Genomic DNA, 25,336 nt, shown 5'->3' with positions numbered 1-25,336 from the left:
GTACAGTGATACTATAAAACTTAATCACGGTAAGTCTTTCTAACTGTAAACCACGTTTACAGTAACGCTGCATTACCACAAACAACATTTACAGTAAAGCTGTTATACTGTAATATATGTTTACAGTAAAGTGGTTGAACTGTAAAACATCACAACAGTAAAGATACTGTAGATCAGTAATTACAGTAACTTACTGGCAATAGTGTTGCCAGTAAGTTACTGTAAAAATACAATAAAATGTCTAACAGTGCAGACTCTATCTGTGATGTTCACTTGTCTGCTAACAAATGACCAGCTCAGATTATGCATACTGGTGATGCATTTGCTTCATAAATCATGACATGCTGCTCTCCCCTACATAAACTGCTATTATGAGTTCATTACTGTGTATTTAGTTGCTATCAGATCAATACCGAATATTACAGTCTCGAGTCGCTTCCAAATGATAGAGTGCCTCATCCTGTCTTTAAGGCTGAGCCTGGACAGTCTCATTCTTTCAGGTATGTGTATTTACATGGAGGTATTCTGCTGTAACTTATCATCTATGTATTTCAAAATACTCCCATAAACAAAAACGAATGTAAACATGGATTATCAGCCACCAAAGCAGCTGCCGCTCCTTTAATTTATTGATTAATTGATGAATTGTTGCAGAAATTGAACACAGAACCTTTGGTGACAATTACTGCACTAATATAAATACTCTTAAATCTACCGAAAACAACAATAATGTCTTTACAAACAGTTTAAATGAACCATAGCAGTATTTAATAAAGGTTAAAGATGGAGATGAGATGAAGTGAAGCCTTTTTATTTAGTAAGTCCTGATGTAGCTGCAAGGCAATTTCCTGCCACTAGATGGCGATCTTTGTACATAAATTGGCCACAACCGGAGGAGTGACGCTTCAGATTTAGCAATTTCATGGGCATCATTTTTAATTATTTCCAGGACACACAAACCTATAATTTACATTTAAAAATAACAGCATTTAAAATTACAGGTTCAACAGGCAGGTGAAACTCTAACCTTTCTCACAAATTAGAATTCATAGAGATTAAATAACCTTATATCCTGTACTCTTTAGAGAATCTTTGCTATATTAATATTGTTCCCTCATTTCACAACATAAACATCTATTTTTCAGTAATATTCCTTAGTTAATTATTTACTCATTAACGTTGCCAAAACGTCTCCAAAGTTCATTAAAGTTTTTTTAAAAAAATGAATTTAGTTATATAACTTAGTTATATCACCTTGTTTCGCTAATCTGTTTGTTGGACCCAGTAAAACAAGAGACCAAAAATAATGTTTTGTTTTTGTTTTTCAAATATTGCTATTAGATTTTTAAAAATATGAAAGGCCACTCCTATTTGCATATATAAGTGTAGTGGAGTTACCAGGACAATGAGCATGAGATTCTCATAGATATAAAGTGTGTACATGTGTATACCTGTCTCTATACATTTGTGGGGACCGATCCTGATTTAAAACCAAGCTAGTGAGACAACGTTTCTCTTTTTCACTTTCAGGCGCTTCTTTAAGGGTTTAGTCGTGGTTTTAGTGCTTACGTTAATGTCAGGTTAATAGTATTATGCAAGTAGTATGATGAGACTAAACGCTAGCTAACTAATTAGCCTAAAGGAACTGAGACTCCGCTTTAGGTGCCCACAGGTCCTCACAAAGATAGGACAGTCGTGTATGCCCGTGTTTGAACTGTGATTAGCTCCGCCCCCTCGCTCCTTACAGTGACGCCGCGGTGACGTGTTGCTGTAGTGGCTCGTGCAGCAGCAGGTAGTTTCATTCAGTCAGCTTCAGAATTCCGGACGGAGTTAACGGCTTTCTTATCATGGACCGGGCTTTAACTTCACCCGTTTTACAGCTCAGAAACGGATAAAAAGCAACGTAAGCGTCAGGTTTTTTTTGTATTTCCTCCTTAACTTCGGCTCCAGTTTGGATTTTACCCTCCAGCGGTCCGATTTTAGCAGCTTGAAGTTGGTTCTCCTTCAGCATATGTGGGAATGTGAACTTCTCTCATGGATGCCGACACACTGTTGGAGTACTTACACACCTTTTACTGATTTTCTGGGAGTCGAAATTGTGGACTACGCCCGCTTCTTATCGTGAAAACTGGCTGTGAATAAAGCCATGTTCGCCGTGTTTATGTAGAAGCTGAAAAAAACGTTAAAATAATGATTTCGGAGGAGAGAAGCAGCCACGTAAATAAACAAACCCTGAACTTTCCCGTGGGTTTACTCATCCGCTCTCCCAAAAGGCGCCTGGCCAAACTGGGAAGAAAACCCAGCAATGGATCTGTCCAGTAAGTGTCTGCATGCTTTAATCGAATCTACTTTAATTAGTTTTATTTACATAGCGCCACTTTACTACAGCAGTAATCTTACAGTGTAGAATACTGCAGAGTAACCCCAACCTACGATAAATGCTATTGGCAACAGTGGGGAACAAGAACTCCCCTGTTTTCAACCTCCAGTAGAAACATAAAGGTTTATAATCGCAGCAGCATTAGTTTTAGAAGATATAATCGTTTTAAGTATACGCATTAGCCAGCTCCAGTTGTAACTTTGCACATTAAGACATAATTTATATTACTGTATCTGCATTTTATACCAGTACACCAATAAATTAAGTGATTTAATGTTGAGATGCATGTAAAGATGTGCATGATTAATGCTTGTAATGATGATGATAATAATAATATTAGAAATTAAGACTATGGGGAAAATATTGTTAATAAGTTAACATTTAATTTCATTTACGTTGCGTTTAACTTTAGTTTGAGCTGCTGTACTAAAGGATAAATGAGTTATATCTGGTCTTAGTAGACCTATAATGAGAAAAAAAAGAAGTTATAGCTTTAATTGAAACTATATTAATTAATGGAGTAATTACACAGCCTTAGTAATGACTTTTTATATGTTAGCTGTATGTCGGCCCATGTTTTCTTTTCAGTTAGATTTTATGACTGTATTTCTGCTTGTTTTTTTGTTTTTTTTAGAAATGCTAGAAATGAGAATAACATAGTTGTCTATTCATTAAGGTAACATAATGACTTATGTAAAGGTTTAAATAGGTTCACAGAGACCAAACAATTAGCTGATAAGTTTAGATCACCGTAAAAACAAAATACTGGTTTGTTTTAGTTCTAAATTTGGGTGTGAAGTGAAGAACTTTAGGCAGATCATGGTTCATGTGCAGGATGTTTTAGTGCTCTGTCCTCTCACTCCAATCAGGTCCAACAACTCGAACAGCACTGTCCGCTCTGCTGAGAGCGTTGGCGTCCGGCAGCCAGCCAAGAGCAAAATCCGCCGCCACAACAACAGGTTTTCCACTGTGTTCAACCAAAGCCCCGACCTGAGAGACGGTGGACGGCATGTCCAGGTGGCGAGTGGTAGTGGCGGAAGCTTGTCTGGAGACCTCCAGGCTGTGGACGACCCAGCTGAGCTATCCAGCCAAATGTCCATTCCTGGTATCTTGAAGATCTTTGGCAGTGACATCTGCCAGGGGACCAACTACAAGAGTGTGCTGGCTACCACTCAGTCCAGTGCAAAGGAGCTGGTGAAGCAGGCCTTGGAAAGGTAAGAGGTTTTCTCTTGGTCCTAAAACATATTGTTGAGTCCTTGCAATAAGATTTATTCCTAAAATAAACAAAGTAAATGAAGTAGTGCTACTTTTAGGTCAAACTAGATTTTAACATGTGAGAATTTACTGCTTTTGTCTATTTGATCTAATTGTAAATTGAGTATGTTTGGATTTTGAGCCGTTGTTGAGGACAAAAAGAGGAAAACTTAGAAATCAGAAACATTTATGACTGCTTCAGTGTGAAAAACAACTTCCAGACCTACTGCTAATGCTTAATTTCTCTGTTTTTTTTTCTCTTCAGGTACTGTCTGGAAAAAGAAGACCCCAACAACTATGTGCTGTGCGACGTGATTGGCCAGACGGGGGCTGATAACCAGTGGAAGAGAGAGTGCTTTAGGGTTGTGGGTGACAGCGAGAGGCCCCTGATGCTGCAGTCGCTGTGGAAGCCCAAGGATGGCTTCTCCAGACGTTTTGAAATCCAGCTGCGGGCAAGCGTCGAAGAGCAAAGTTTAAAGGATAGGGACACAATCACAGCAGGTATGAATGGCGCCTAACACCTGCACAGTGACCCTAACATCCTCCCACTGGGGTTATCAATCACTCAGCCTTAGCCTTGGCAGCCTTAGATGTTTCTTATTGCTGGGTTTCATTGTGCTTCTTATCACTGGTTCAAACAGACATGCAGGAGAGGTCAGGAGGAAACAAAAGCTGCCTTGCTCTTATCTTTGCTTTAATTCAAGGGTCCATAAGATCCTCGCAAAGCATCAAGGCACAACGTGGCTCTTCCCACCAGGCCTATAGCTGCTGTGTTTTTCTTTCTGTCAGAGCTGACTTCCTGCACTCTGGGGGCTGAGCGGCCTTGTTGACTTTGGCTCACGTTTGTTGTGGTCCTTTTCAGCTCTGGACCGACACTGACGGCTTTTTAATCAGGATTGGTCTGATAGCGCGAAGCTTAAATTACAGATAACCTTAATTATAATTTGATTTCTACTGAAGGTTTTCTTCATTTTTTAAAATGACGGGTTTTGAGCTGATTCTACATTTTAAAAAAAGGTACAGTGTTTATTCATTGTTAGAGTTCCAGTTTCATTTTCAGATTGAGTTTTCTCATTTATTAGTTTAAGAATGTTTAGGGGTTTTTTCTTAGTTTATTTTAGCTGTCAGGAAACTGGTTGGTATTTGTCAGATTTTAAGATTTCAGAAGTTTAGTACATACACACACAGTCACAGGTTTCATTATAGGGTAGACCAAACTAACAAAGACTAAAATTAAAGACAGATTTTTTTTTTTTCCTGAATGCAGAGTTTTTGTTAGATTCTGTGTTGTTCTCTGAGCCGGTAATTTGTTGGTGATTAATAGACTCCATTTCTAAGCTAGCATTGGTTAGTGTTGCTTTGCTTTCAGTTTTCATGGAAAAATTCATGCAGGGTCATTCACATAGAAGGCAGTTGAGAAGCTGATGGTGGCACATGAGAGTGTCGGGTGACTACAAAAATTGTTTAATGCATAAAAGACTCATCTAAGTCACATTCAGATATCAGCATTCAGAGTTCTCTATCTGTGCAGCTCTGCACTGGTTCTCATGGCTCTGTGATCCACCCTCCCCTTCCTCCTCTCTGACCGGGGGAAAGCTGCCTTTTACCTCCATGGGGTTTTTAGGCATCAAGCCCAGCCTGTCACAGCAGTGCTGAACAATGTGGAAAACACCCATTTCCACAGCTGATAAGGGCAGCGGAGCACCGGGTGTGAAGCCGGACTCTGTGGACATTCCACCACGCTTAATGGCTCCCAACGAGCTGAATAGTGTTTGTGTTACGTCAGGCCGACAGAGCGGCTGCTGGTATCTGATAGAGGTGGTCACATCTCACCTTCCCTGCACATTTCCCCCCTTTTTCCTCTGGTTATGTTGCATTTGAACTGAAGCCAGAGCAGAAAAGTGTTATGCTGGAGTCAGCTCCGATGACCGGAGTAATTTCGGGAGGAATTCTGTTTATCGTAAAGATAACTTTAAAAACACGAGAGGTAGTTCTTCTGTTTTTCCTGGCACTGACTCAAAGTTTGTGTAAAGCCGAATGATTAACCGAGGCCAGAAATTTGAGAAGTGTAGTCTTCTGCTGGAGAGTAACCCCAAATTTCTGAGTTTGAATTAGTTATTTTTTAATTAAGTGACATGCGGCATCTGGGCATCTGCAGCATCAAACACTCTGTGTTGCTCTATTTTAGTATATTTTGTTTTGATCTATATGATCTTCTTTATTGCTGTTTATTTAATGAAGTAGATGTTATGAACTAAATTATACAAAAACCTAAGTAACATAAGCTGTAGTCAGGCTAGTATTACCTGTGAACTACTACTAATTTGTAATAATCACAAAAGTCATCTTTGACCTTAACCCTGTGCAATTCTGCCTGGAATCTGTCAGTTAGAAATATCACTGCGGCGCACCTGAGATTGATTAACTGAGATTAAGTAGACCACAAGAAAAGGAGCTGCCGGATGTTTGTAGATAATGAAGATCCTGATAAACTAAGAAGTCCTTGTTCTCTGTGGATTTTATGTTAGATCATTTTTTTCTAAGAAACTGACAAGCAGTCCAGCATCATCAGCATAGAGTGTGAACAAGTTACTGCACCAAGCTTTGGAAACTTTTTATAGTAAGAAGATAAAGATTTTTTTAAAAGTCCGAAATGAGTCGTGAAACATACTCAGGTGTCAACACACTCGGTGACATAGCATCTCTTTGTCCACCCAGGGATCAATGCTCAGGCTCGTAAGCTGCAGAAGACCCGCTCCAGAGTGACCTCCCTGTTTGTGGACAGCAGCGGGGAGGACGCAGATGGACTCGGCATCTGGAGGAGCCTCAGCGAGATGGATTTGTCCGCGATGGGTAAGGAGGCTAGCAAGGCCCAACAGAGTGCGCTCAGAGAGGATCCCGAGGCTGAGGCCGACAAGGAAGTGCTGCGTCTTGGCATGGAAAAGGAGGAGACTGAGAGCAGCGATGATAACACAACCCAGTACTCCATCCACCCACCCTTTGACTTCCCTTATTTCCTCCTGCTGCAGGGCTACAGCCACAGACAGGTGAGTGGCAGAGCAGCTATTCTTCACTTTATCTCCAGGTGACTTACAGGTGAACAGACCAACTTAAGGTTATCTGTATATAACTATAATTACCTTAAGCAGATGAGACCTTTCTGAACTCCAAAGTTTCAGATAATGAGGTCATTGTAGAAAGCAGTTATCCCTGTGAGCTTAGAGCCCAGACTTCAGCCTGCTCAAAACACTCAGTTTCAGTTAGTTTTTTTCCTACTCTGGGCTTTGTATGATGTCACATGGAGGATAAGCCTAATTTGGTCAACTCAGGGAACGAAGTCCCACCCACTTGCTTGTTTGTGAGTGGTAGCTAATCACATGAAAGTTAGTCTAAAGTTGGAGAAGCTAAAACGGCTTGTTTGGATTGAGGTTGAACTGAGTGGCCTGCACAAAACTCAGTGTGAGAGAAATAAGGATTTTATTTTATTATTTTTTTTACCTGCAAAACTGCTCTGGTATAGTCAAACAACAAAAATATGGATCTGGAAATGAGGAGAATGATGTGCTGCTGTAATATCAGCTACAGGTGGGTGCTGTTGTTCTCTTACAGTGCTGTTTTCAGCCTGGTCATATTTAACCAAATTATTGCCAATAATAGTATCTGACGTTTAAAGCTGACCTACAGATGAGTGAAAACTTATAATGAAGCAGATTTGCAGGCAGTGTCTGAACTCCTTTTTTGACATTTTAAAGACTTGAAGTTAATTTTTATTGTAAAGTTTTAGTTAAGTATAATAAACCTGGTTCTGTGAAGACCTTTTATTGCCCTTGAGTGTCTCCTGTGAGCGTGTAAGCAAACAAGCTTAAAAGAGACAAGAGGAAGAGAAACATATAGTGGCGAACTGAGCTTGTTATGTAACTCAAGGAGAAAATCCCTCAGTCAGAGAGTCAGACAGGGCGGAATCACTGCTACACAGGTGTGTTAGGACCAGGTGATCCTGTTCGGGCTCAGGGCGAGCCCTGTGTCATCATGTGTCAATGAAAGGATGAAGAACAGAGTGCTTAACCTTCTGCCAGAAGGAAACCTGCTTAGGATCTTTGGAAGAACAAAGAGGCAGTCCTGATTAGGAGGATAAACTGTAGCGTGTAAACACTGCTGTGCTGTAATCAACATACCAGTGTACCTGACCTCTGTTTCAAACTGTCCTTACTTCCAAAATCTGTCCTTGTCAACATCGCCTGTTTAAAGATCTCTTTTGCGCAGTAAACCAAAGAGCACTCTGTGGCTTTAGCCCATTCCCAGGAACAGGAAGCTCTTTCTCGCAGTGTTTTTATCCCCGCTGCTGGGGATTGCTGACTGAGCAGGATGCTGGGAGCACGGCAGCACACTGAGAGCTGCAGCCGACCTAATCTTACTCTGCAACAATGGGTCGACCCAAAGCCAAAGCAAAGGAACGAGGCGGGTCTGTGGTGGACCAGCGATCATGCAACAGGAACTGAAAGCTGATTTTTGGGTTGTTTTTTGAAACTGTGTTGTTGGAGACCAAAGAAACAAAGCTGAATTTGGCTTGCCCTGTCATTTATTTCAGTGGAGAAAGAGTTCTGATGCTGAGCTGCAACTTCTGTGGTTGAACGATGCCCATCAAGTTTTTATTGTTTTTGAATGAGCCGTGTTTTTACAATAAGCAAGCCTGAGTATGTTTCAGTCAGGATGGTGGAGTCTGCGTATGCTTGACTGGTGGAATATTGGTTGATACCATTACCCATTACAGCAATGCACCCCAGTTATTAATCATTTTGTCTTTATATCTTAAAAGTAACAAAAAAGGTCTTTAACACCATCTGATATGAATGCTGTTGTAGCCCTGCCTTCATGCTGAGGCTGCTTGGCTTTAGGCAGCAGAGATGATAGGCTATCATTGCCTGAGTAATAGTCTTAACGTGGTGACCCTGAGCTCCTGGTCCTCACCGTCTCGCTCATAAGCCCTTCCATTCCTGTCCCGCCTCACTCTGCCAGTTCAAGTTGTACTTTTACCAGCTGATCCTACTGCTGCTTGCACGCACACTCCTGGTTTATTTCCAAAGTGTTACACAAGGAAATCAATCCCAGGCTTCCCGCTGACTGCTACTTTGAACGAATGTTTGGTTGAAGAATGGAATTGCATTAGAGGAAGAATATGAGGCCGCAAAATGAAAGCTTGTGTTGTTGCTGTCATGGAAGACACAGCAGGAAGTCGTCGCTGGTGGTACAGAGTCCAACAGCATGAGCATTTCACTCGCAAAGAGCTGACAACAGCAGCGCTCTTTACTGTAATCACAGCCAAAACCTGTGCAGATAAACGGATAATAAGAGTCTTTTTACTGCTTTCCATCCAACATCAGTTTTCTGTGTACAAGTGTGATTTAAGGAAAAGCTAAAACTGTTGGACTCTTATTGGCAGTTCCACAAACGAGTTACAAATCACTTCCTGTGCCCAATAGGTGGCATTAGAGAACACCCGCTACTCCTATGTCTTGATCAGAACCCAGAGTGACAAAGTCATGAATGTAAAGTTTGTGCCAGATTGGATAAAGTATATTTGAGTTACAACAAGAAGTTGAGTTACAACCTCTTGTGCCATAGAAGTTGTAACCCTTCACAGTAAAATATTGCCAAGTTAGAGCTTACCAAAGATCATATCAGGAAGAGTTGGGGGGCGCTTACCAGCGTAAGCCAGGGATATTACAATGGAAACCGAAGCAGTTGATCTGCCAGCTTTGCAGCTGGATATATTGTGCGAAACATTTGATACAAATGTCTTTTTTTTGGCAGGATTTCGTCATCTATCTCATGAGTGGGACCACCACCATCTTTGGCTGCTGCAGAGAGCATCACACTGGAGAAGATGAGGAGAGGCTGAAGGTGGACATCCTCCTGTTTGCTCCAGATGTGTTACCACAGCACTGCTGTGTCAGACGACTGGACTCTAACAGCCAAACTTCCACAGGAGGAGAGCACAGAAAGACGCTGACGATGCTGAAGCCCCTTCATGGAGCTCCTGTGACCCGAAATGGTTTACTCCTTAAAGAGGAGGTTGAACTGAATCCAGGAGATTTGGTTGGCTTGGGGAAACACTACTTGTTCATGTTTAAGGATCCTACAAGCACACCAGGATCACTTCACGCTCCTCCTTGGATGACCAGACTCTGCCCAAACTCTGACTCAAGGACCTCTTGTTTGTCATGCGGCTCCTTGGTGGCTGGAAAAAAGCTCCAGAGGAAGCTTTTACCTCCTCGTTGGAGAGACCTGGAGGGCACTGAGGCTTCGCTGAGCTATGAACTCGACCAGGAGGAAAAAGTCCTACAACAGATCCTGGACATGTTGGACCCCAATGGGAATGAACCAAAGCTGACACCAGCTTTCCTGCTGAGTCTCTGCATCCAGCACTCATCCTCCACGTTTGAGCTGACGCATTTCAGACAGCTGCTGCTTCGGCTATCCAATCAGATCCAGCTCATTACGTGGGTAAGGAAAAAAACTCAGCATCACGTTAAATTTCATGACCAAAGCATTATTTGGCAGTTGGGTTTCCAGTCAATTTTTTTTCTTTTTTTGCTTGGGGTTAGGGCTATCAAATGTGAGAGTGATAATAAGGTTAATAAGGTTAAGGTTAAAAATCTAACAGATCTGATACTAAAAAGAAGATAAGGAAAAAGTTTGAAAGTCTGTTTTTGATGTTGCAGAGCTCTGTGTATGTGTGCACCGCTGAGAAGAGCCACACAGATGCTCTTGTGTGCTCTGCAGTTTCCATTATGGAGCAATTTTTGTTTCAAAGTTGTGACTAAATACTGAAAAAAGTAAATTGGTTGCCTTTATACTTATATAGTGTAAGTAACGCTCCTTATCAGGTTCAGTTGATCTCTGCTCTGTTAGGTTCAGTTTTAAGGACCTGAAATATGTGAAATTTGACTCTAAACATTCACACTGAGGACTGAGTGAAGAGCTGCAGGACAGAACCAAATGCCCAGGCACTGCTCACAGCTTTGAGCCTTCGATCTACAATAATTACACTCATTCTGATAACAACTTCCCCTGGCTTTCCAAAGAAATGAACATTCCTGTCACAGCCACATCACGCGAAAAATAAAGCATACTTTTTGGGGAGTAAAATCTAGTACAATTTACAGTAAATTGTGTGCAACAAACATTATCAAATCACATCTGTATGACTCATTTAAACGGTCATCCGCTTCTATTGCATGTGCAATAAGGCCAAAAATGGCTGTATCCATGCTTTTCAGTAGCAAAACTGACACTGCATTATGTTCGGATATCCTGACAGCAGCTTTTTAAGACAAAAATAGGGTTTTTCCACTGGTACATCCCATTAGTAAACTTAAAGCAGCCATGAAATAATGTCTATGTTCTATGTTTTGTCCCCCTCAGGAGAAAACAAAGGAGCTTGCAGCAATCCAGCCAGAAACGTGAGTACAAGTGTTTTCACAAGATATATGACCTCTTATACTTTCTAAATGAAATTAACATGCTCCTCTAGAAAAAGGTTAAGTTCTTTTAATTTTAGGTTGTGCACAAAAAGAGAAGTTTGTGTTGTGATCACAAAGCTTTATAATCATGAGAATTAAAAACTGTCTATATCAGCAGGAGAAAAGCTATCAAAGGTCAACAGATTCTGAGTCAGAGGTCATTGTGTGGGCTTCGATAAAAGGGAGGAATCCAAAGGATCATATGACCTCTATGACATATAGAGCGAACAGCTGTGTAGCAGTAGAAAACACAGCAATGGCCTGTAAATGGTAAATGGCCTGTATTTATATAGCGCTTTTCTAGTCCCTAAGGACCCCAAAGCGCTTTACATATCCAGTCATCCACCCATTCACACACTGGTGATGGCAGGCTACGTTGTAGCCACAGCTACCCTGGGGCGCACTGACAGAGGCGAGGCTGCCGGACACTGGCGCCACCGGGCCCTCTGACCACCACCAGTACGCAACGGGTGAAGTGTCTTGCCCAAGGACACAACGACCGAGACTGTCCGAGCCGGGACTCGAACCGGCAACCTTCCGATTACAAGGCGAACTCCCAACTCTTGAGCCACAGCAAATCATAACAAAACCATAAAAACACCTCCTACGTTTGCTTTCAGTCAGTTAACTGGTTAGTCCATCACAAATCAGAAATGTTAACTCATTTTATTGGGAAAAGACAAAACGCAGCTTCTTGAAAAGGAGCAGGAACTTGTGTTTAACTGTGCTTAACCACTCACAGTATTTTGCTGATTTGCAAAAATTTAAAAGGAAGTTAAACTGTAAATGGTTTGAAGCAAGCAGACATGGAGACCACTGTTTATACTAGATACCCAAAGACTACTGACTGTCAATGCTGTCATGTTGGAGGCAAAACATATGTATGGCCTCCATGACAGAAAGTTTAAATATCAGTTAATCTGCAGAATTAATAGTAATTGAATGATTTTTAAAACATCCCACATTTAATTGTTTAGTAAAACTCAAACCTCCCAAAACAATACGTGACTGGTTATCAAAGTACTAACCAGTTAAATGTTAAACTTTAACGGGGAAGTTAAGAGTGAATGGATAAGATAAGATGAAGTTTATTTATTCAGAAAACCAGGAAATTAAAATTTTATTTAAACACAAGAACATAAAAGTAAAGTAGCTCAATAAAATACAATAAATATCACATTTGTTGAATGGACACTTGCTTAGAATGGGTCACGTGGGTCTTTGTAAAAAACTTTTTCTGCTTATAGACAGCTCACAGTGTCTTCTCAGGCTTGTTTCAGATCTAATCTCACACTGGTTGTTTTACATCAGGAGCTCTGGCGACGAGCAGTCGGAGCAGCTGCAGCTTCTCAGTATGAAGGAGCTGATCCCGGGCCTGCAGCCGCTGGTGCTGTGGATGGCTAACTCCATCGAACTGCTGCACTTCATCCAGCATGAAGTCCCACAGCTGCTGCCCTGGAGGCTGGACCAGGAGGATGAAGGTGGGCATTCATCATTCTCACCGCTGTCTGTGTTTGTGTGTGTGCTGTTAAGACTTATTTGTATGTCTCTACAGGTCTGCTGGACTCTGAGATATCATCCACTCGGACAGCCTGCGAGGAAGCCATGACAGTCTTGGAGGAAGTCATCATGTTCACCTTCCAGCAGACCGTCTACTACCTAACAAAGGTTGGCTTGATAACATAAAGAGCTCACATAAAAATCACATCACATGTTTCACATCTCTTTTGGCCTCTCTAATCTCAGTGTTGGTCACACATGAAACGGGAAGTCTAGTGCAAACAGCGTATTCTGTTTTGATTGAGCATTGTCCAGACAGAAAACACAATAACAGAATGGAAACACAAACTCTCAGGCAGGAAAGGCCTGTGAGATACTGAGCGAGTGTCTTTTCCACTGACCACGACATAAACACACACACAGTCCTCTCCCTCGAGGCTACGCTGGTTTGTTGAATAACATAAACCAGAACTGTAATGTGAGCTGAACTGTAATGTTGAAGTTACATTGCAAAACGCTTTAAAGAACAGCAGGTGTGTTTTAGTGTGGTTTATAGAGGATTTAAAAACAAACAAAAATGAACAGGGGAATTATTATTTTGCAGACTAAATGAAAACATAATTAGTGTAAATGTGGCTCTTTAGCCAGGACACAGCTGATAGTGGATGGAGAATATCTGACATAAAATTGAACAATTAAAAGCAAATAGATAAGTAAGTCTGGAACCAGCTTGTCGCTGTTTTTGTCAAAAAGATAATTAGATGGTGTCTGCTGGTCTTTAAAATGTCTTAAATACACTGTTTTGCACTGAGTGCAACATAAACACAGTCTTCTCTCTCTCTGGGTTACTTTGGTTTGTTGATTAACAAAAACAGAACCACAATCTGAAAATGTTCTACAGCTTTTGAGTTACATGACAGAATATTTTTAAAAGCAAAATTAAACGTCGAGAAAAATGCAGCAAACAAAATGAAAAACACATTTTCATGTTCATAATCAGCAGGACTGACCAGAACATATCTGGCAATTGCTGTGCAAAGCCGCCCAATGACGCAAAGCCAAAAGTGGTAAATCTGCATCCGCCCAAGTTAAAAATATGCAGCTGGAGCTGTAAGATTCAACTTCAGATTAAGATGTGATGACCAACAGGCTTTAACAACATGTCCACATGCATCTATTACAAACAGTTTTTTAGGTCTTCATAGTCTAAGGCATGAATTCTATGTTGTTATTTCATGGGGATACAGTGGTTAGCAGTGTGACCTCATAGCTAGAGAGCTTGGTTTGAACCCTTCCTGTGTGGAGTTTGCATGTTCTTCCCATGAGTTCACTCCAGGTACTCTCTGTCTCTCACAGTCCAAAGACTTGCATCTGCGGTTAATTGGTGACTCTATATATCAGCAGAAGGTGTGAATGTGAGGGTAAAGGGCTGCCTGTGTCTGTGTTAGCCCTATGACAGCTGGCTCCAGCATCCCCGTGACCTTAACCCTTTCATGCATGAATAATGACAACCTCAATCAGGATCCTTTTTCTTAAGCATTTTTATTCATCTTTAGGCATGAAAAAAAGATTTTTGAGCTTCATTTTTTAAACGTGTACTTTTCAAAGAGTTTTATACATGTCCACTTAGGTGGACAACATACGTTTTGACTTATGAATTTGACAAACGCATAAATAATATATACTGTGTTGTGTTTATGTGCAAGTATACCATCAACACTGACACAAATTTAAGAAAACAGTCTTTGAATAGCTGTCCACTGTAGTGACCACTATGTGTGAAAGGGTTAAATAGAATAAAATGGATGGATGGATAAAAAAAACATGGCCCTAAAATAGAGCCCTGAGGAACACCACAAGATACTGTAAAAAAAAAAAAAATGTGAGAAACTGATAGATGTTAGGAAGATAATTTATTCTAAACCCTTAAAACCTCTGGGCACACTCTTTGATTTAGACTTGTGAATGTTGGGAATCATCTTGTGTCTGGATTTGGATTTGACAGCAGTCGGGTTTGTAGTTTTACAGCCTAATGAGGCACTCCCAGGCTGATTTTATGTGACTTTCCCAGGCTGAGGTGGCACTTTAAGGCTGTCTGGTTTACACCAAATCCAGTCAACATTAAAGCACAAACATTTAAAGTCCCTGTCCACTCAAAAATGATGGTGGATTAAGGTTCATTGGATTGGGTATTTGAGCTTTATTTTGGAGAACAATAAATGTGAAGAATTTAGCAGTGGAAGACTGACAGAGAAAGATAATCCACCTTAAATCTGAGCATAGGACACTACAACTCATATGTTAATGTTAGAGGTTTTAAAAAAGGGAGGGGTTGGAATTTCATTTGTTTTTAACTTTAATAATTGCCTTCTTAGAGACAAAATGCCAGGCAGCATATTTTTAAAAGGCTGAAACCAGTCTGGGATGTTGAGGATTTTTATGAGAAGAAACTGCACCACCGCCACAACCCTGCAACTTCTGAGGAAGGAAGCAGGAACAGCCTGTCCTGTTTTGTTTACTCAGAGATTTTTTGAATGAGTTTCTGAAAATATAATTCTCTTATTGTATGTTTTAGCCTTATAAAGTGTGTTGTTTGTCAGACATTAATTTATCACTTTTGAGGCTCTGTATTCACTCAGCTCCGCCTTTACTGAGTATTATGTACTCTGAATTGTCTTGACATGTATTACTTATACATGTTTCACTTGACTGTTTTTCTGTTGGAGAAAGGGAGGATTAGCGGCTATAAGCCTGTTTCCTGCAGAGGAAGACAAGTTGTCATATGAGAAACAGCCAAAAGACAAAAAGGAAGGGAGGAGGAGTCAAAAAGGGTCTTTCTGTTAATTTCCTGTGAAGTATGACTCTTTAGTTCTTCTTTTTCTCCCTGCTAAAGCTGTTTGTGACTATACTGTAAATAAAACTGTGGAAAAAATGTGTTAAAGAAGCAGAAAAAAGGCGTCTGTGTGCACAGAAAGTAATTTTAAACCATCAGCCCAGCTCAACACCTGCAGGTCTGCTGAGTTTCACTGTAAACTATCAGCTGACCTGTTGCCTCAGGCATGCAGGGTTACGGCCTCTGTCAGCGTGTCTGAGCTCATTATCTTAGTCATGTTGTGTGAGCGTGTTGGTGTGTTCGATGAGGCAGCGGTTGATGTCATGCGTGTGAAACAATGGCAGAACTGTGTAAGCAGCAGCACGAGGAGTGATAAGAGCTGACGGGGAGGTAGTATTCAATACGATAAGCTTGCAGGTTTATTTATCTACACTGTAAATCTGTCAGTGTACAGTCTGCTTCCTTCAACCTGCAGGTGGATTTTTGAGCTCAAAGTAAATACAAATTTGCTGCCTTGGAGCCTCAGATTTTCAGCATTGAGTTCACTTTCTAGGAGATCAGAAAAATCCCCACGTTTTCCACACAAACAGCAGGGAGGGTCATGTTTGGGTTACGAATGCTGTAAATGTAGCACTACCATACAGTCGTTAAATCAGTGGGAGAATGAAACTGTTATAAATAGATTATGTTGTATGAATCATTTTTGAGTGTTTAGTTACCTTTTCTGGGCACTGCACAGATTTACAACTTAAAAAAATGGCTCTGATCAACAATTCAACAGGTGCTCTTGTTCAGTGAGACATATAGAAACACCAGGAGCAAAATGAGATGCAAGTATAAGCGTGAAATTATGCTTTAAATTTATTCTTTGAGCAAATTAGCAGAAAAACAGACTTTATTCTAGGAGAGCTAAAAACCGTGTGAAAAAGACTTTAGTTTATTAGGAAAGAAAAGGGCCCCTTAAAATACTCGTGTGTGTGTCTGAAATAAGTCAAACTGTGGTGTAACTGCAGCACCGGGCTATTCATGTCCCTACAGCTGCCCTTTGTACTGTGAACCTCGGGCTTTTCTGCGGGGCTTCCTGTTCACTCTGTGAATGCCTTCCTGTCTTTGAATTATGATGTCCTGCACACCTGACACATGATTTGTGTTGCACCTCTCTTTGTGTAATTAGGGCCCATGCCAGATTTTTTTTTTTTTTACTTATAAATTAGCAGAAAAACACACAAGTTTTTCTGCGTATTTAAATTTGCCCTTTTTATGGTAAATTCATTATTTTTACAGTTTTTGCCTTCAGAGGGCCCTAATACTCCATTACATACTTTAAGTTGTTTCTTGAGTCACGGCATAACAAAGGGAGTTCGTGTCAGTAGTTGATGATGTCTCCACCCCCCCTTCACAGAGCATGTATTCGGCCCTGTCTGGCCTGCTGGATGGGAACCCTTTCTCGGAGAGCGGTCAGCTGCGAGTGCCCGATGGTCTTGAGAGCATCCTGGAGGTCCTGAAGGAGGCGCTGAAGCTGCTGACGGCCTTCCAGGTGCATCCGGACATCTCGTTACAGCTCTGCGCCTACCTGTTCTTCTTCATCAATGCATCGCTCTTCAACACCCTCATGGAGAGAGGTAAGATCTGTTTTTTCTCATTTAATGTACGAAATATAATATTTACTGCGAGTTTCTTTTTAGTCTGTCTTCTTATTGTTTTATCATATTTTGTCTTATTTTGCTCTTTGTGTATGAGAATGTTTATGCTTCTCTTTCTTAAACTTCTAATGAAAGCTGACGTGCAAATAAACTTTATAACTATCATTCATGTCCTCTCTCTGTTGTTGTTCAGGATCTGTCGCTGGGTTCTATCAGTGGTCCCGAGGCGTGCAGATCCGGGCCAACCTGGACCTGCTGATGGACTGGATCCAGAGCATCGGTCTGGGTGATCTGGCCACCGAGTTTTTCCAAAAGCTCTCTGCTGCTGTCAATCTGCTGGCCACACCCAAAGAAACCCTGCTGCAGGTCAGAGGACATCCTCTTCTCCTTTCCTGTTTGTCTTACCACAGGCGGGTGTAGCCCAGCGGCAGAGTCACGTTTTACGCCAGCCCGAGTATTTCCTCTAATGTGTACGAGTTAAATGTTTCTGGCTCATTTAAAACTTTCCATCTTTGGGGAAATCTGAAGCTCAATTATATTTTCCAAACTCTTGGCTCCTTCTGTCAAACATTATGGTGACCAGTAACACCACAGAGCAGCGTGTCAGTCATTTTAGATTGTGGGCCACTTACAAAGCAGTTTGATCTTAAACTGGACGAGTAAAAACCAGTTATGAGAAAAGAAGGAGGAAAGGGAAGGGGCACACAAAGGAAAGAAGGATATAAGGGGGAAACAAGGAAAGGTAAGAGAAGGAGCAGAGGAAAGAAAAAAGGAAAGACACAAGGAAAGAAACAAAAGGAAAAATGAAATGAAGGAGAGAAAGAAATAAAAGAAGGAAAGAGAGAAGAGGAAAAAAGAAAGAAAATAAATTAGACAAATAAGGACAGAAAGAAAAATGAAGAAAATGAGCACTGAAAGGGAAGAAGCAACAGAAAAAATGAAAGAAGAAGAAACGATTTCTGCATTACCACAAAATAACCATATTAAAAGAAAAATAAAACATACAGCGGGTTGAATCAGACGCACTGTCAGGCCTGTTGTGGCCCCCGGGCCACATGTTTGACAGCACTGCCACAGAGCCCGAGGGCAGTGCTGTCTGTGGAGGCACGCTCTTGCTTTATGGTTATTGTCCCCTTGAGAACAGCTGCAGTCTTCTGAGAAACATTTGTATGAGGAAACCGAGTAAACACACTAAAATGTTTGAACCCTCATGTCACACTGCCAGTGAAGGTGTGACTGACTTCACTTGGCTGTGATGAGGATATCCTGTTTGCTCGGACTAACACTTCATAAATTATCAGATTAAATCCTTATTTAAGGAACTGTTCAAACACAGAGAGGAGAAAAATCATCTTAAAGGCTGACAGACAATCGGAGAACAACCTGTTCATATTTGCCTCTACACTTCACTGCTGTGGTAGCTCACCACTTTAGTCCCTCCTTAAGCAGGCTGTTCTCATAGCTACCTATTCAGATCCTGTTTACTCTTAGAAGGAAGCTGAGCTCTCACTTAGTATGTTATTAAACACTGAGTCACTGAAGGGAAACGGACCTGCAAAGTTCCCCAGGTACAAAGCACCTAGAAGGTCATTCAGTTAGTTAACGTTACTTAAGGACATGAGGGCAGTTTAAGCTGGCCCTGAATGAGGGGTGGGCGGGTAAGGAGTTTATATTTAGGCCTTCTTGTGTCAGTCTAAGGTCACATGGTTTGTCTCTAAATAACCTCAGTCGTATAAAACAGCCATTATTTTTACCAGTGCATAACCTCAGGAAGTGTTTCATCTACAGCACTCTTATTGATTATTAAAGAACATGATGTACACTCACTGTGTTTCATATACCCAGTTTAAAAAACGGAAACATTTACTGACTATTGAACCATAACTCTGGTTTCACACTGTGAGGCTGACACCTGTTTTTACTGCATGACGCGCAGCACCACCCATGACTCATCTGACGGGTGCAGCGTTTCGTCTTTTCTGCCTCGGAGTTGCTGCTTCTTCCACCCCTCCCCCCTGGCATGAGGTCACTTTGTGGCTGCCGCTAAACGGCACACACCCTCTGAAGAGTTCTGCTTTTCCATCTGGAGCTGCTAAGAGCTGAAGTGGCTCGCTGGCACAGCTGTAAATTACCAGATGTGGGAAGTGGTGTCGCTTGTTGTGCCAGAGAACACAGCATCTGGAGGGCCTTATTTTAGGGGGACATTAAATCTCAGACATCTTTAAAAATGAGACATTTTTAAAGTTTGCGTTGTTTGTAAGCAGAACTTAAAGTTCACCTTCTCCGCCTCGGCTCAGCGTGGCGTCTGTGGGACCGAGCAGCTTCCAGCTTCTGTTGGCCCCAGCAAGTCTGAGCACAACCTTTACATCCAGTAGTTCAAGTGGGAGCAGACCGAATAAACCGTGTCATGTTTGTAAAGTTTGTCTTGCAACAGATGCATGAATAGTATGCAGTGAGTCACCTGTTTCCTTATCCTCAAGCTACTTCCAGCAGGAATCCTCTGTGTTTCTGGAACATCAGCAGGCAGAATGATGTCATAACATGATCAGCAGTCATCTTACTAACAAACCAAAAAACATACAATAAAATAAAAAAGGATAAAGATGATTGAGTATGATTTGGTTATGTTTTTGTTAATTTTACATCATTTTGGACTTCAAACACACGATGACGCAGCCAGGTGACTGACCTGTTTCCGTGTCCTCGAGCTACTTTCAGCAGACGCTCTAAGAAAAGGTCGGTGTTTCTGAAAGATCAGCTGGCAAGATGACATCACCCGATGTTTCAGAAAAACACTCATTATCAGCGTCTGTCTGTCGTTAAGTCCTGTGCAGCTGAACAAGCACATCTCCTTCTGTGATTCTGTTCATCTTGCAAAGAAGACAAAGACAAACTAAACTAATATGTATAAGAATAATGTTTTTTTTAAGTATTTAATTGTGATCCTTTTGGACTCCGTAGGTTCAATAACACAATTAGGTGACTCACCTGTATCCTTATACTGCTGCACTCATCAAAAGGTCAAATATCAAATATTGTCTTAAGTGTGCTTGAGTGGCTGCAGCTATGAGGCGATCATCATATTTCACGATGTGGACTTTCCCACTAAGAGTGTGGAGATAAAGACAAGTTTACAGTTCTCACGCTGCACAGAACAAGCGGGACGAGTTGATTAGTGAAACCCAGCACGCACCTCGCAGTGGAGAGTAAACACAAGAAAAACTGAAACTAAGTGCTACTGTGGATACATTTTTCCCATGAGGCCTTGTTACCACAGCTTCCTGTTTGCATGTTATGTAGTTAGTTTAGAATACTTTGCATGTAAATGAGAGAGTTGCTCATATGGAAGCATGATGGGAAAAATACAGTACAATAAGGAGCTTTTATGACTCCTACTTAAAACTAAACCATCAGGGAAATTCTTTTATGAACCCATATTTTAACCCATGAAAAGCTTCAGAGGAGCTTTGCCTCGTGTTTATTGATGTTTTTGTCTTTTCTTTGTTGTTTTATGTCCTTCCAGGCATCCTGGGTTTCTCTCAGGACCGAGTTCGCTGCTCTGAAACCCGCCCAGCTTCACCACATGCTGAGGGAGTACAACTCCGGGAAGGCCTGCCCCTCCGGATGGAGCCCGTCACCGGGTGATGCAGAGGACGCCGACAGAACGGGTAAAGAACAGACTTATTAAATGATGATGTAGCAGCCTTGTGTCCCGTCTAAGTCACTGTGGTCATGTTTAGCCTGTCAGGGTTTTTACCAATGCTTCAGAAAGAATCGCTGTTGTGGACGGATCATCTCAGATGTTTTCTTAGCTCAAGTTTGATTTGGTCAAGTTTCTTCCTGCCATATGATGGCATTTGAGTCTGCCCATCAGGCACCTAGTTAACCTTTGTTCTATCCTCCGATTCTCATAAATCTTCTCTCTGCTAATGTGTTTATGAGCCTAACCATGTTTCTATAGGAACCTGTCTGACCTCAGCGACCCTCCAAACCTCGCTGCTGCTACACCCAAAGTTATATTAATGCTTTCAAAGTTATATCAAAGTTTTTTTGTTACTACTAACTTATGGCTCATAACTCCGTAAATTCTCTTTGTCATGGACGTTAAAGTTTATTGTAACACCTTGAGAGGACAGCCACACTGATCATTTTATTGTAGCTGAGAGAATTTGAAGTGTTTTTAAATCTCAGTGTTACTCAGGGATTGTTTGTTTTTTGGGAACGGACATTTGGAGCATTTGGTATAGTTATAGTTTGGTATAGTTAATAACAGTAGATTTAACAAGCAGTTTCCAGTTAAAATCATTCTAAGGATTAACTTAATGCACAGATTCTAAATGATCAATTTTAGAGGTCTGCAAAGGTCACATTATGAGGTTGGAGGGTTAGCGGTGGCCTAGTCAGACCTTTGTGCTTTGGTTTTGTTCTGGCCTTAAAAACATCTTAGGTTTAGGAAAACATTCTGTTTTGGGGCTAAAGCAGACCCGTCACAAAAGTAGCCCTGCATGCTGAAAAACGATGAGTTTGGACTCATCTCAACTTCAAAGAGCCAAACCTCGTCTGTATTCGAGAGCATTGGCACCTTTGAGAAGGCTGTTATTAACTGACTCGAGGCGGGTATGAACGAGCTGCTGTTCTTCAGCAATAAACCAAAATTTACTGATTAAGCAAATTAGCACTTTTTATTTTTCTGATGCCCCTAATGTGTATGCAAGTATTTGAATGTTTCATATTTAGAAATTTAAAGACATCACATTGGGTTTTGGCTGTGACGCCTTTTTTGAAATACATTTTATTGGGAGTGAATAATAAACGCAACTGCCTGAGACATTCTCCTGTCATCAACAGTTCCCGTTACTTAAGGATTTCATAATTAAAAGGCTGTGACAAAGAGCTGACAAAGTGCATTTTAATGCTGTTTTCCTCATACTGCAAGTGTTTTTTTGTTACTAGAAACATTTTCAGTTTCGTCCTCTCCACAAGACGACCTTGTTTACAGCAAACTGCAGTAATCGGACTCCTCGCTCGGCAGGAATCAGAACGACCTGTTGTGCAGCTTTGCATGCTCAAACTTGTTGTCAGACAATTTTGACTGAGGAGTATGTCATGATAAATAACAGGGCAGGCAGCAGATTTAATAATGTGATTAAAAAACAAAAAGAGAAGAAGAGACTCTCCTCAGCAGCTGAGAAGCAATCTTGAAATTCCTGAAACATCAGCTGACGACGCCTGTTTATTGTTATACTCATTATATTGTCAGGTATTTGTCCTGTGCAGCTGTGAGCGCGTCTCCTTTCATGTTTTGTGCATATTTATTTAGAGGTCGAGGTGTAACATTTACGGAGGCCCAAAGCTGTCAATCTCAACAAAAATCAAAGTTAAAATAGAAATGTACAAAAACATGGATTTCAGATGTCAATCAATATTATAAGATTATTATTAAAAAAAATTGAATTGTTAATTATATCTTGTTAGTTTTGCAAATGAACTGATAACAAAACTATTCCAGAAAGTAGAGCAACCTTAAACGCAGAGTTAAAAGATCTACACTCTAACTCAGAGCTGCTGGAGTGAAGCTTCTTTATCGGGGGAGTAAGACTCCACTTAAAGAGCTGAAACTGAGAAAACAAATGAACATTAGCAGGATTAAAGTGGGCGTAATCCTGACCTGTCAGCCTGTTTCCACCAATCACAGTTAACTCTCAGCCACCACCACCACCTCGCTCTAACCTCTTTTCACCTCCAACTTCAGATTAACCAGATTCCAACAAAGTGATTTTAGACACTCATGCTGAGAGGTATTCAGCATGTGAAGGATACAAAATATTTAACTCCTCCTCTAAGTGAAGATAAAACAACCTTTTTATCGCTGTAACCATAAAAAAAATGTTCCAGCTGGCACGTCTCCTTCTGCGCTACAGGTGTTTGTGAGAACCACCTTTCACCAGTTTGGCTGACTTTTTAGAAGTTTGCGCTTTAATGAAGCTGCATTTCTTTTTATTTGTAGTGACTTCAGATTTTCCACGTAGGCAGCAAACGATGGTGACTAGGGGATCGCCCCTGATTCAGCTCTGATGCACTCTCTCTACAGTCACCATTCTGGTTTAGAGCAACATGCTGCCTGCAGAGCTACTGATTGGTTGCATGTCACAATTAAAAGCATCATTTACTGGTATCCTTGATTACTAAGAATTGGTATCAGTTGATCTCTAATGTTAACTTTCTGGTGACCCGTGATCAAAGCCTTCCTTAACAGCCTGTTGTGTATGTACTGCTTTTAATCAACGTTAAACCAAACCCAGCAGCTCCACATAAACGTGCAGGATCAAATTTTATTAGAGAGCCGTAATGAAGTTCAGGTTGTTTTTGATGGATGGTGATTGGACTTTCCCTTCTCTTCTTCATTTGCGCAGCCGACATCCTGGAGAGCTTCGACAACCACCCGCCGCTCATCCTGCCCAGCAGCACGTTTCACCTGGAGCTAGGCAAACCCATCGTGGAGCCGGCGCTGTTTGAGCAGCTCGCACGTCTGCAGGACTTCATCAGCCAGCTTCCTCGCAGTGAAACCCGAGTCAAACCCGAAGCGGAGGAGCAGGTAACGAGCTCTCTGCGCCGCCATAACGAGACAACAGTAAATGAGACACTTTGATGTTTCTGCGTCTGCTGTTGATTAACTTTACTTTGCCCAAACTCAGCCTGTCAATGAGACGACTACAGACAGCCAGTCTGCGACCTCGGCCTCAGTCAGAGTCGCCCAGGATCCAGCCGATCAGGCGGTCTCCGACCCGGTAGACCCGGACTCTCTTACGTCTGCAGAACCAGCTCAGGCCCGAGTCCCTCCTGGCGACCTGAGCAGCTGTGAGGCCGTCCTGGCCCAGAAGCTGAAAAGCCTGGAGCTGCAGAACACCCTCCCAGGACAGGCCGACATGGGCTACCACAAGAGCCTGGCCCTGGACCCATCCTGCCTGCTCACGCCACCCAACACCCCACAGGGGATGGAGCTGGCTGAGCTGGAGGCTGACCTGCAGGAGGGCACCCGCCAACTAAAGAAAGGTAAGAGTGTACTAGCAGTCAGGAAAGAAATATCAGTCCGAATCTCAAGTAAATACAAACCCAAACAAAGCTCTAAATATCTATTTATCTACTCTTTCAATCCTGAACACCCTGAACATCAGGCTTTAACAAACATTCACCTTCCGTACGTTTGGTATGAAGTTACTGTCATAAAAGTTATTCATAGTTTTTTTCTGCTCCAAAGATGTTTCAAGAACACAACAACTTCCGTGTTGGATACGAGGGCCTGAAGCCACTGATAAAAATATATAAGCATTAATCAGTACTGCAAATCATTTTCAGAGCTCAGCTTATGTTTTTCTGGCTTCTCAGATGCGTTAGTGGGTTTTTGGTTTTCAGTGAGCGTAGAACATGTTCAGCAGTCACTAAAACAAAGATTGAGCCCCCTCAGTTGGTGCACATGCCAACAACCTGACCACATTTTTTAGTTCTTTCTTGGCTTCATTGGCACGCAGCAGGTTTTAATTCAGATGACGCACAGGGTGACTCCCACCTTTGTCTCCTTCCCGAACCTCCTTTAAGTCTTTAGGGGAGTGTTTAGCAGCCTGACCTTGTGGGCCGGCTGCATATTTGTCCACATAAAGGTGGCTTCGCCCTCCTCCTCCTCTTCTTCTTTTACTGACTCTGGAGGTCAGGAATTTCAAGTGGAAGGCTGCTCAGGGTGGGTTCACCGTGCAGAGGAAAGAGAGCTTCCTCTCCCACCCCTATTGTTTATGGACGCCTCCGTCATGAGGTCATCTGTAGGAGTTAGAGGGAGTCGCTGAGAAAATAATGAATAAATTCCCAAGTTTCAAACATTTTTCGACCCAACTGTGAAAAATAACGACATCCAGAGACTGTATATAAAGACGGACAACACGGCATGACGCACACTCACACTGTGGTGGAGCCTTCAGGGGAAATTTGGGTTTCTGTTAGTTGGGGACTTGCTCCACCTCTTGAGCCACAGCCACTGGAGCTGCTTGTTGCTCTAAGATGTGTTTTTAGTCATAAGTAGGAGGATACATCTCCTCAAACACAAGCACTGAAAAGAAGACTTTGATTTTTAAAGATAATACTGCTAACCACTCTGATAACAGTTGTGGTTTCATTGCATTTCCTTCTGCTTGTGGCAAAAGGAAAGTTGTTG

The 25,336-nt window shown here is 41.7% G+C and overlaps 1 protein-coding gene across 1 annotated transcript in view; it reads left to right on the top strand.

The window, feature by feature from the left end:
- The first annotated feature begins 1,773 nt into the window (after positions 1 to 1,773).
- The window catches only part of si:ch73-281f12.4 (RA_Radil_like and Myo5p-like_CBD_Rasip1 domain-containing protein), a 31,068-nt gene continuing 7,505 nt past the window's right edge, over positions 1,774 to 25,336 (top strand). The window contains exons 1-13 of the mRNA XM_031732205.2: positions 1,774 to 2,318; positions 3,250 to 3,594; positions 3,900 to 4,135; positions 6,353 to 6,681; positions 9,446 to 10,138; positions 11,060 to 11,097; positions 12,469 to 12,638; positions 12,713 to 12,825; positions 16,893 to 17,112; positions 17,327 to 17,499; positions 20,657 to 20,801; positions 23,547 to 23,728; positions 23,829 to 24,186. Coding sequence (XP_031588065.1) covers positions 2,191 to 2,318; positions 3,250 to 3,594; positions 3,900 to 4,135; positions 6,353 to 6,681; positions 9,446 to 10,138; positions 11,060 to 11,097; positions 12,469 to 12,638; positions 12,713 to 12,825; positions 16,893 to 17,112; positions 17,327 to 17,499; positions 20,657 to 20,801; positions 23,547 to 23,728; positions 23,829 to 24,186 — 3,130 coding nt within the window. The 5' untranslated portion in view covers positions 1,774 to 2,190. The remainder of the gene's footprint in view (positions 2,319 to 3,249; positions 3,595 to 3,899; positions 4,136 to 6,352; positions 6,682 to 9,445; positions 10,139 to 11,059; positions 11,098 to 12,468; positions 12,639 to 12,712; positions 12,826 to 16,892; positions 17,113 to 17,326; positions 17,500 to 20,656; positions 20,802 to 23,546; positions 23,729 to 23,828; positions 24,187 to 25,336) is intronic.

Source organism: Oreochromis aureus, linkage group 4 (assembly GCF_013358895.1).
Source record: "Oreochromis aureus strain Israel breed Guangdong linkage group 4, ZZ_aureus, whole genome shotgun sequence".
Taxonomy (NCBI): domain Eukaryota; kingdom Metazoa; phylum Chordata; class Actinopteri; order Cichliformes; family Cichlidae; genus Oreochromis; species Oreochromis aureus.
Note: the sequence above shows the minus strand (reverse complement) of the source record. Positions and strands in the feature narration are given on the sequence as shown.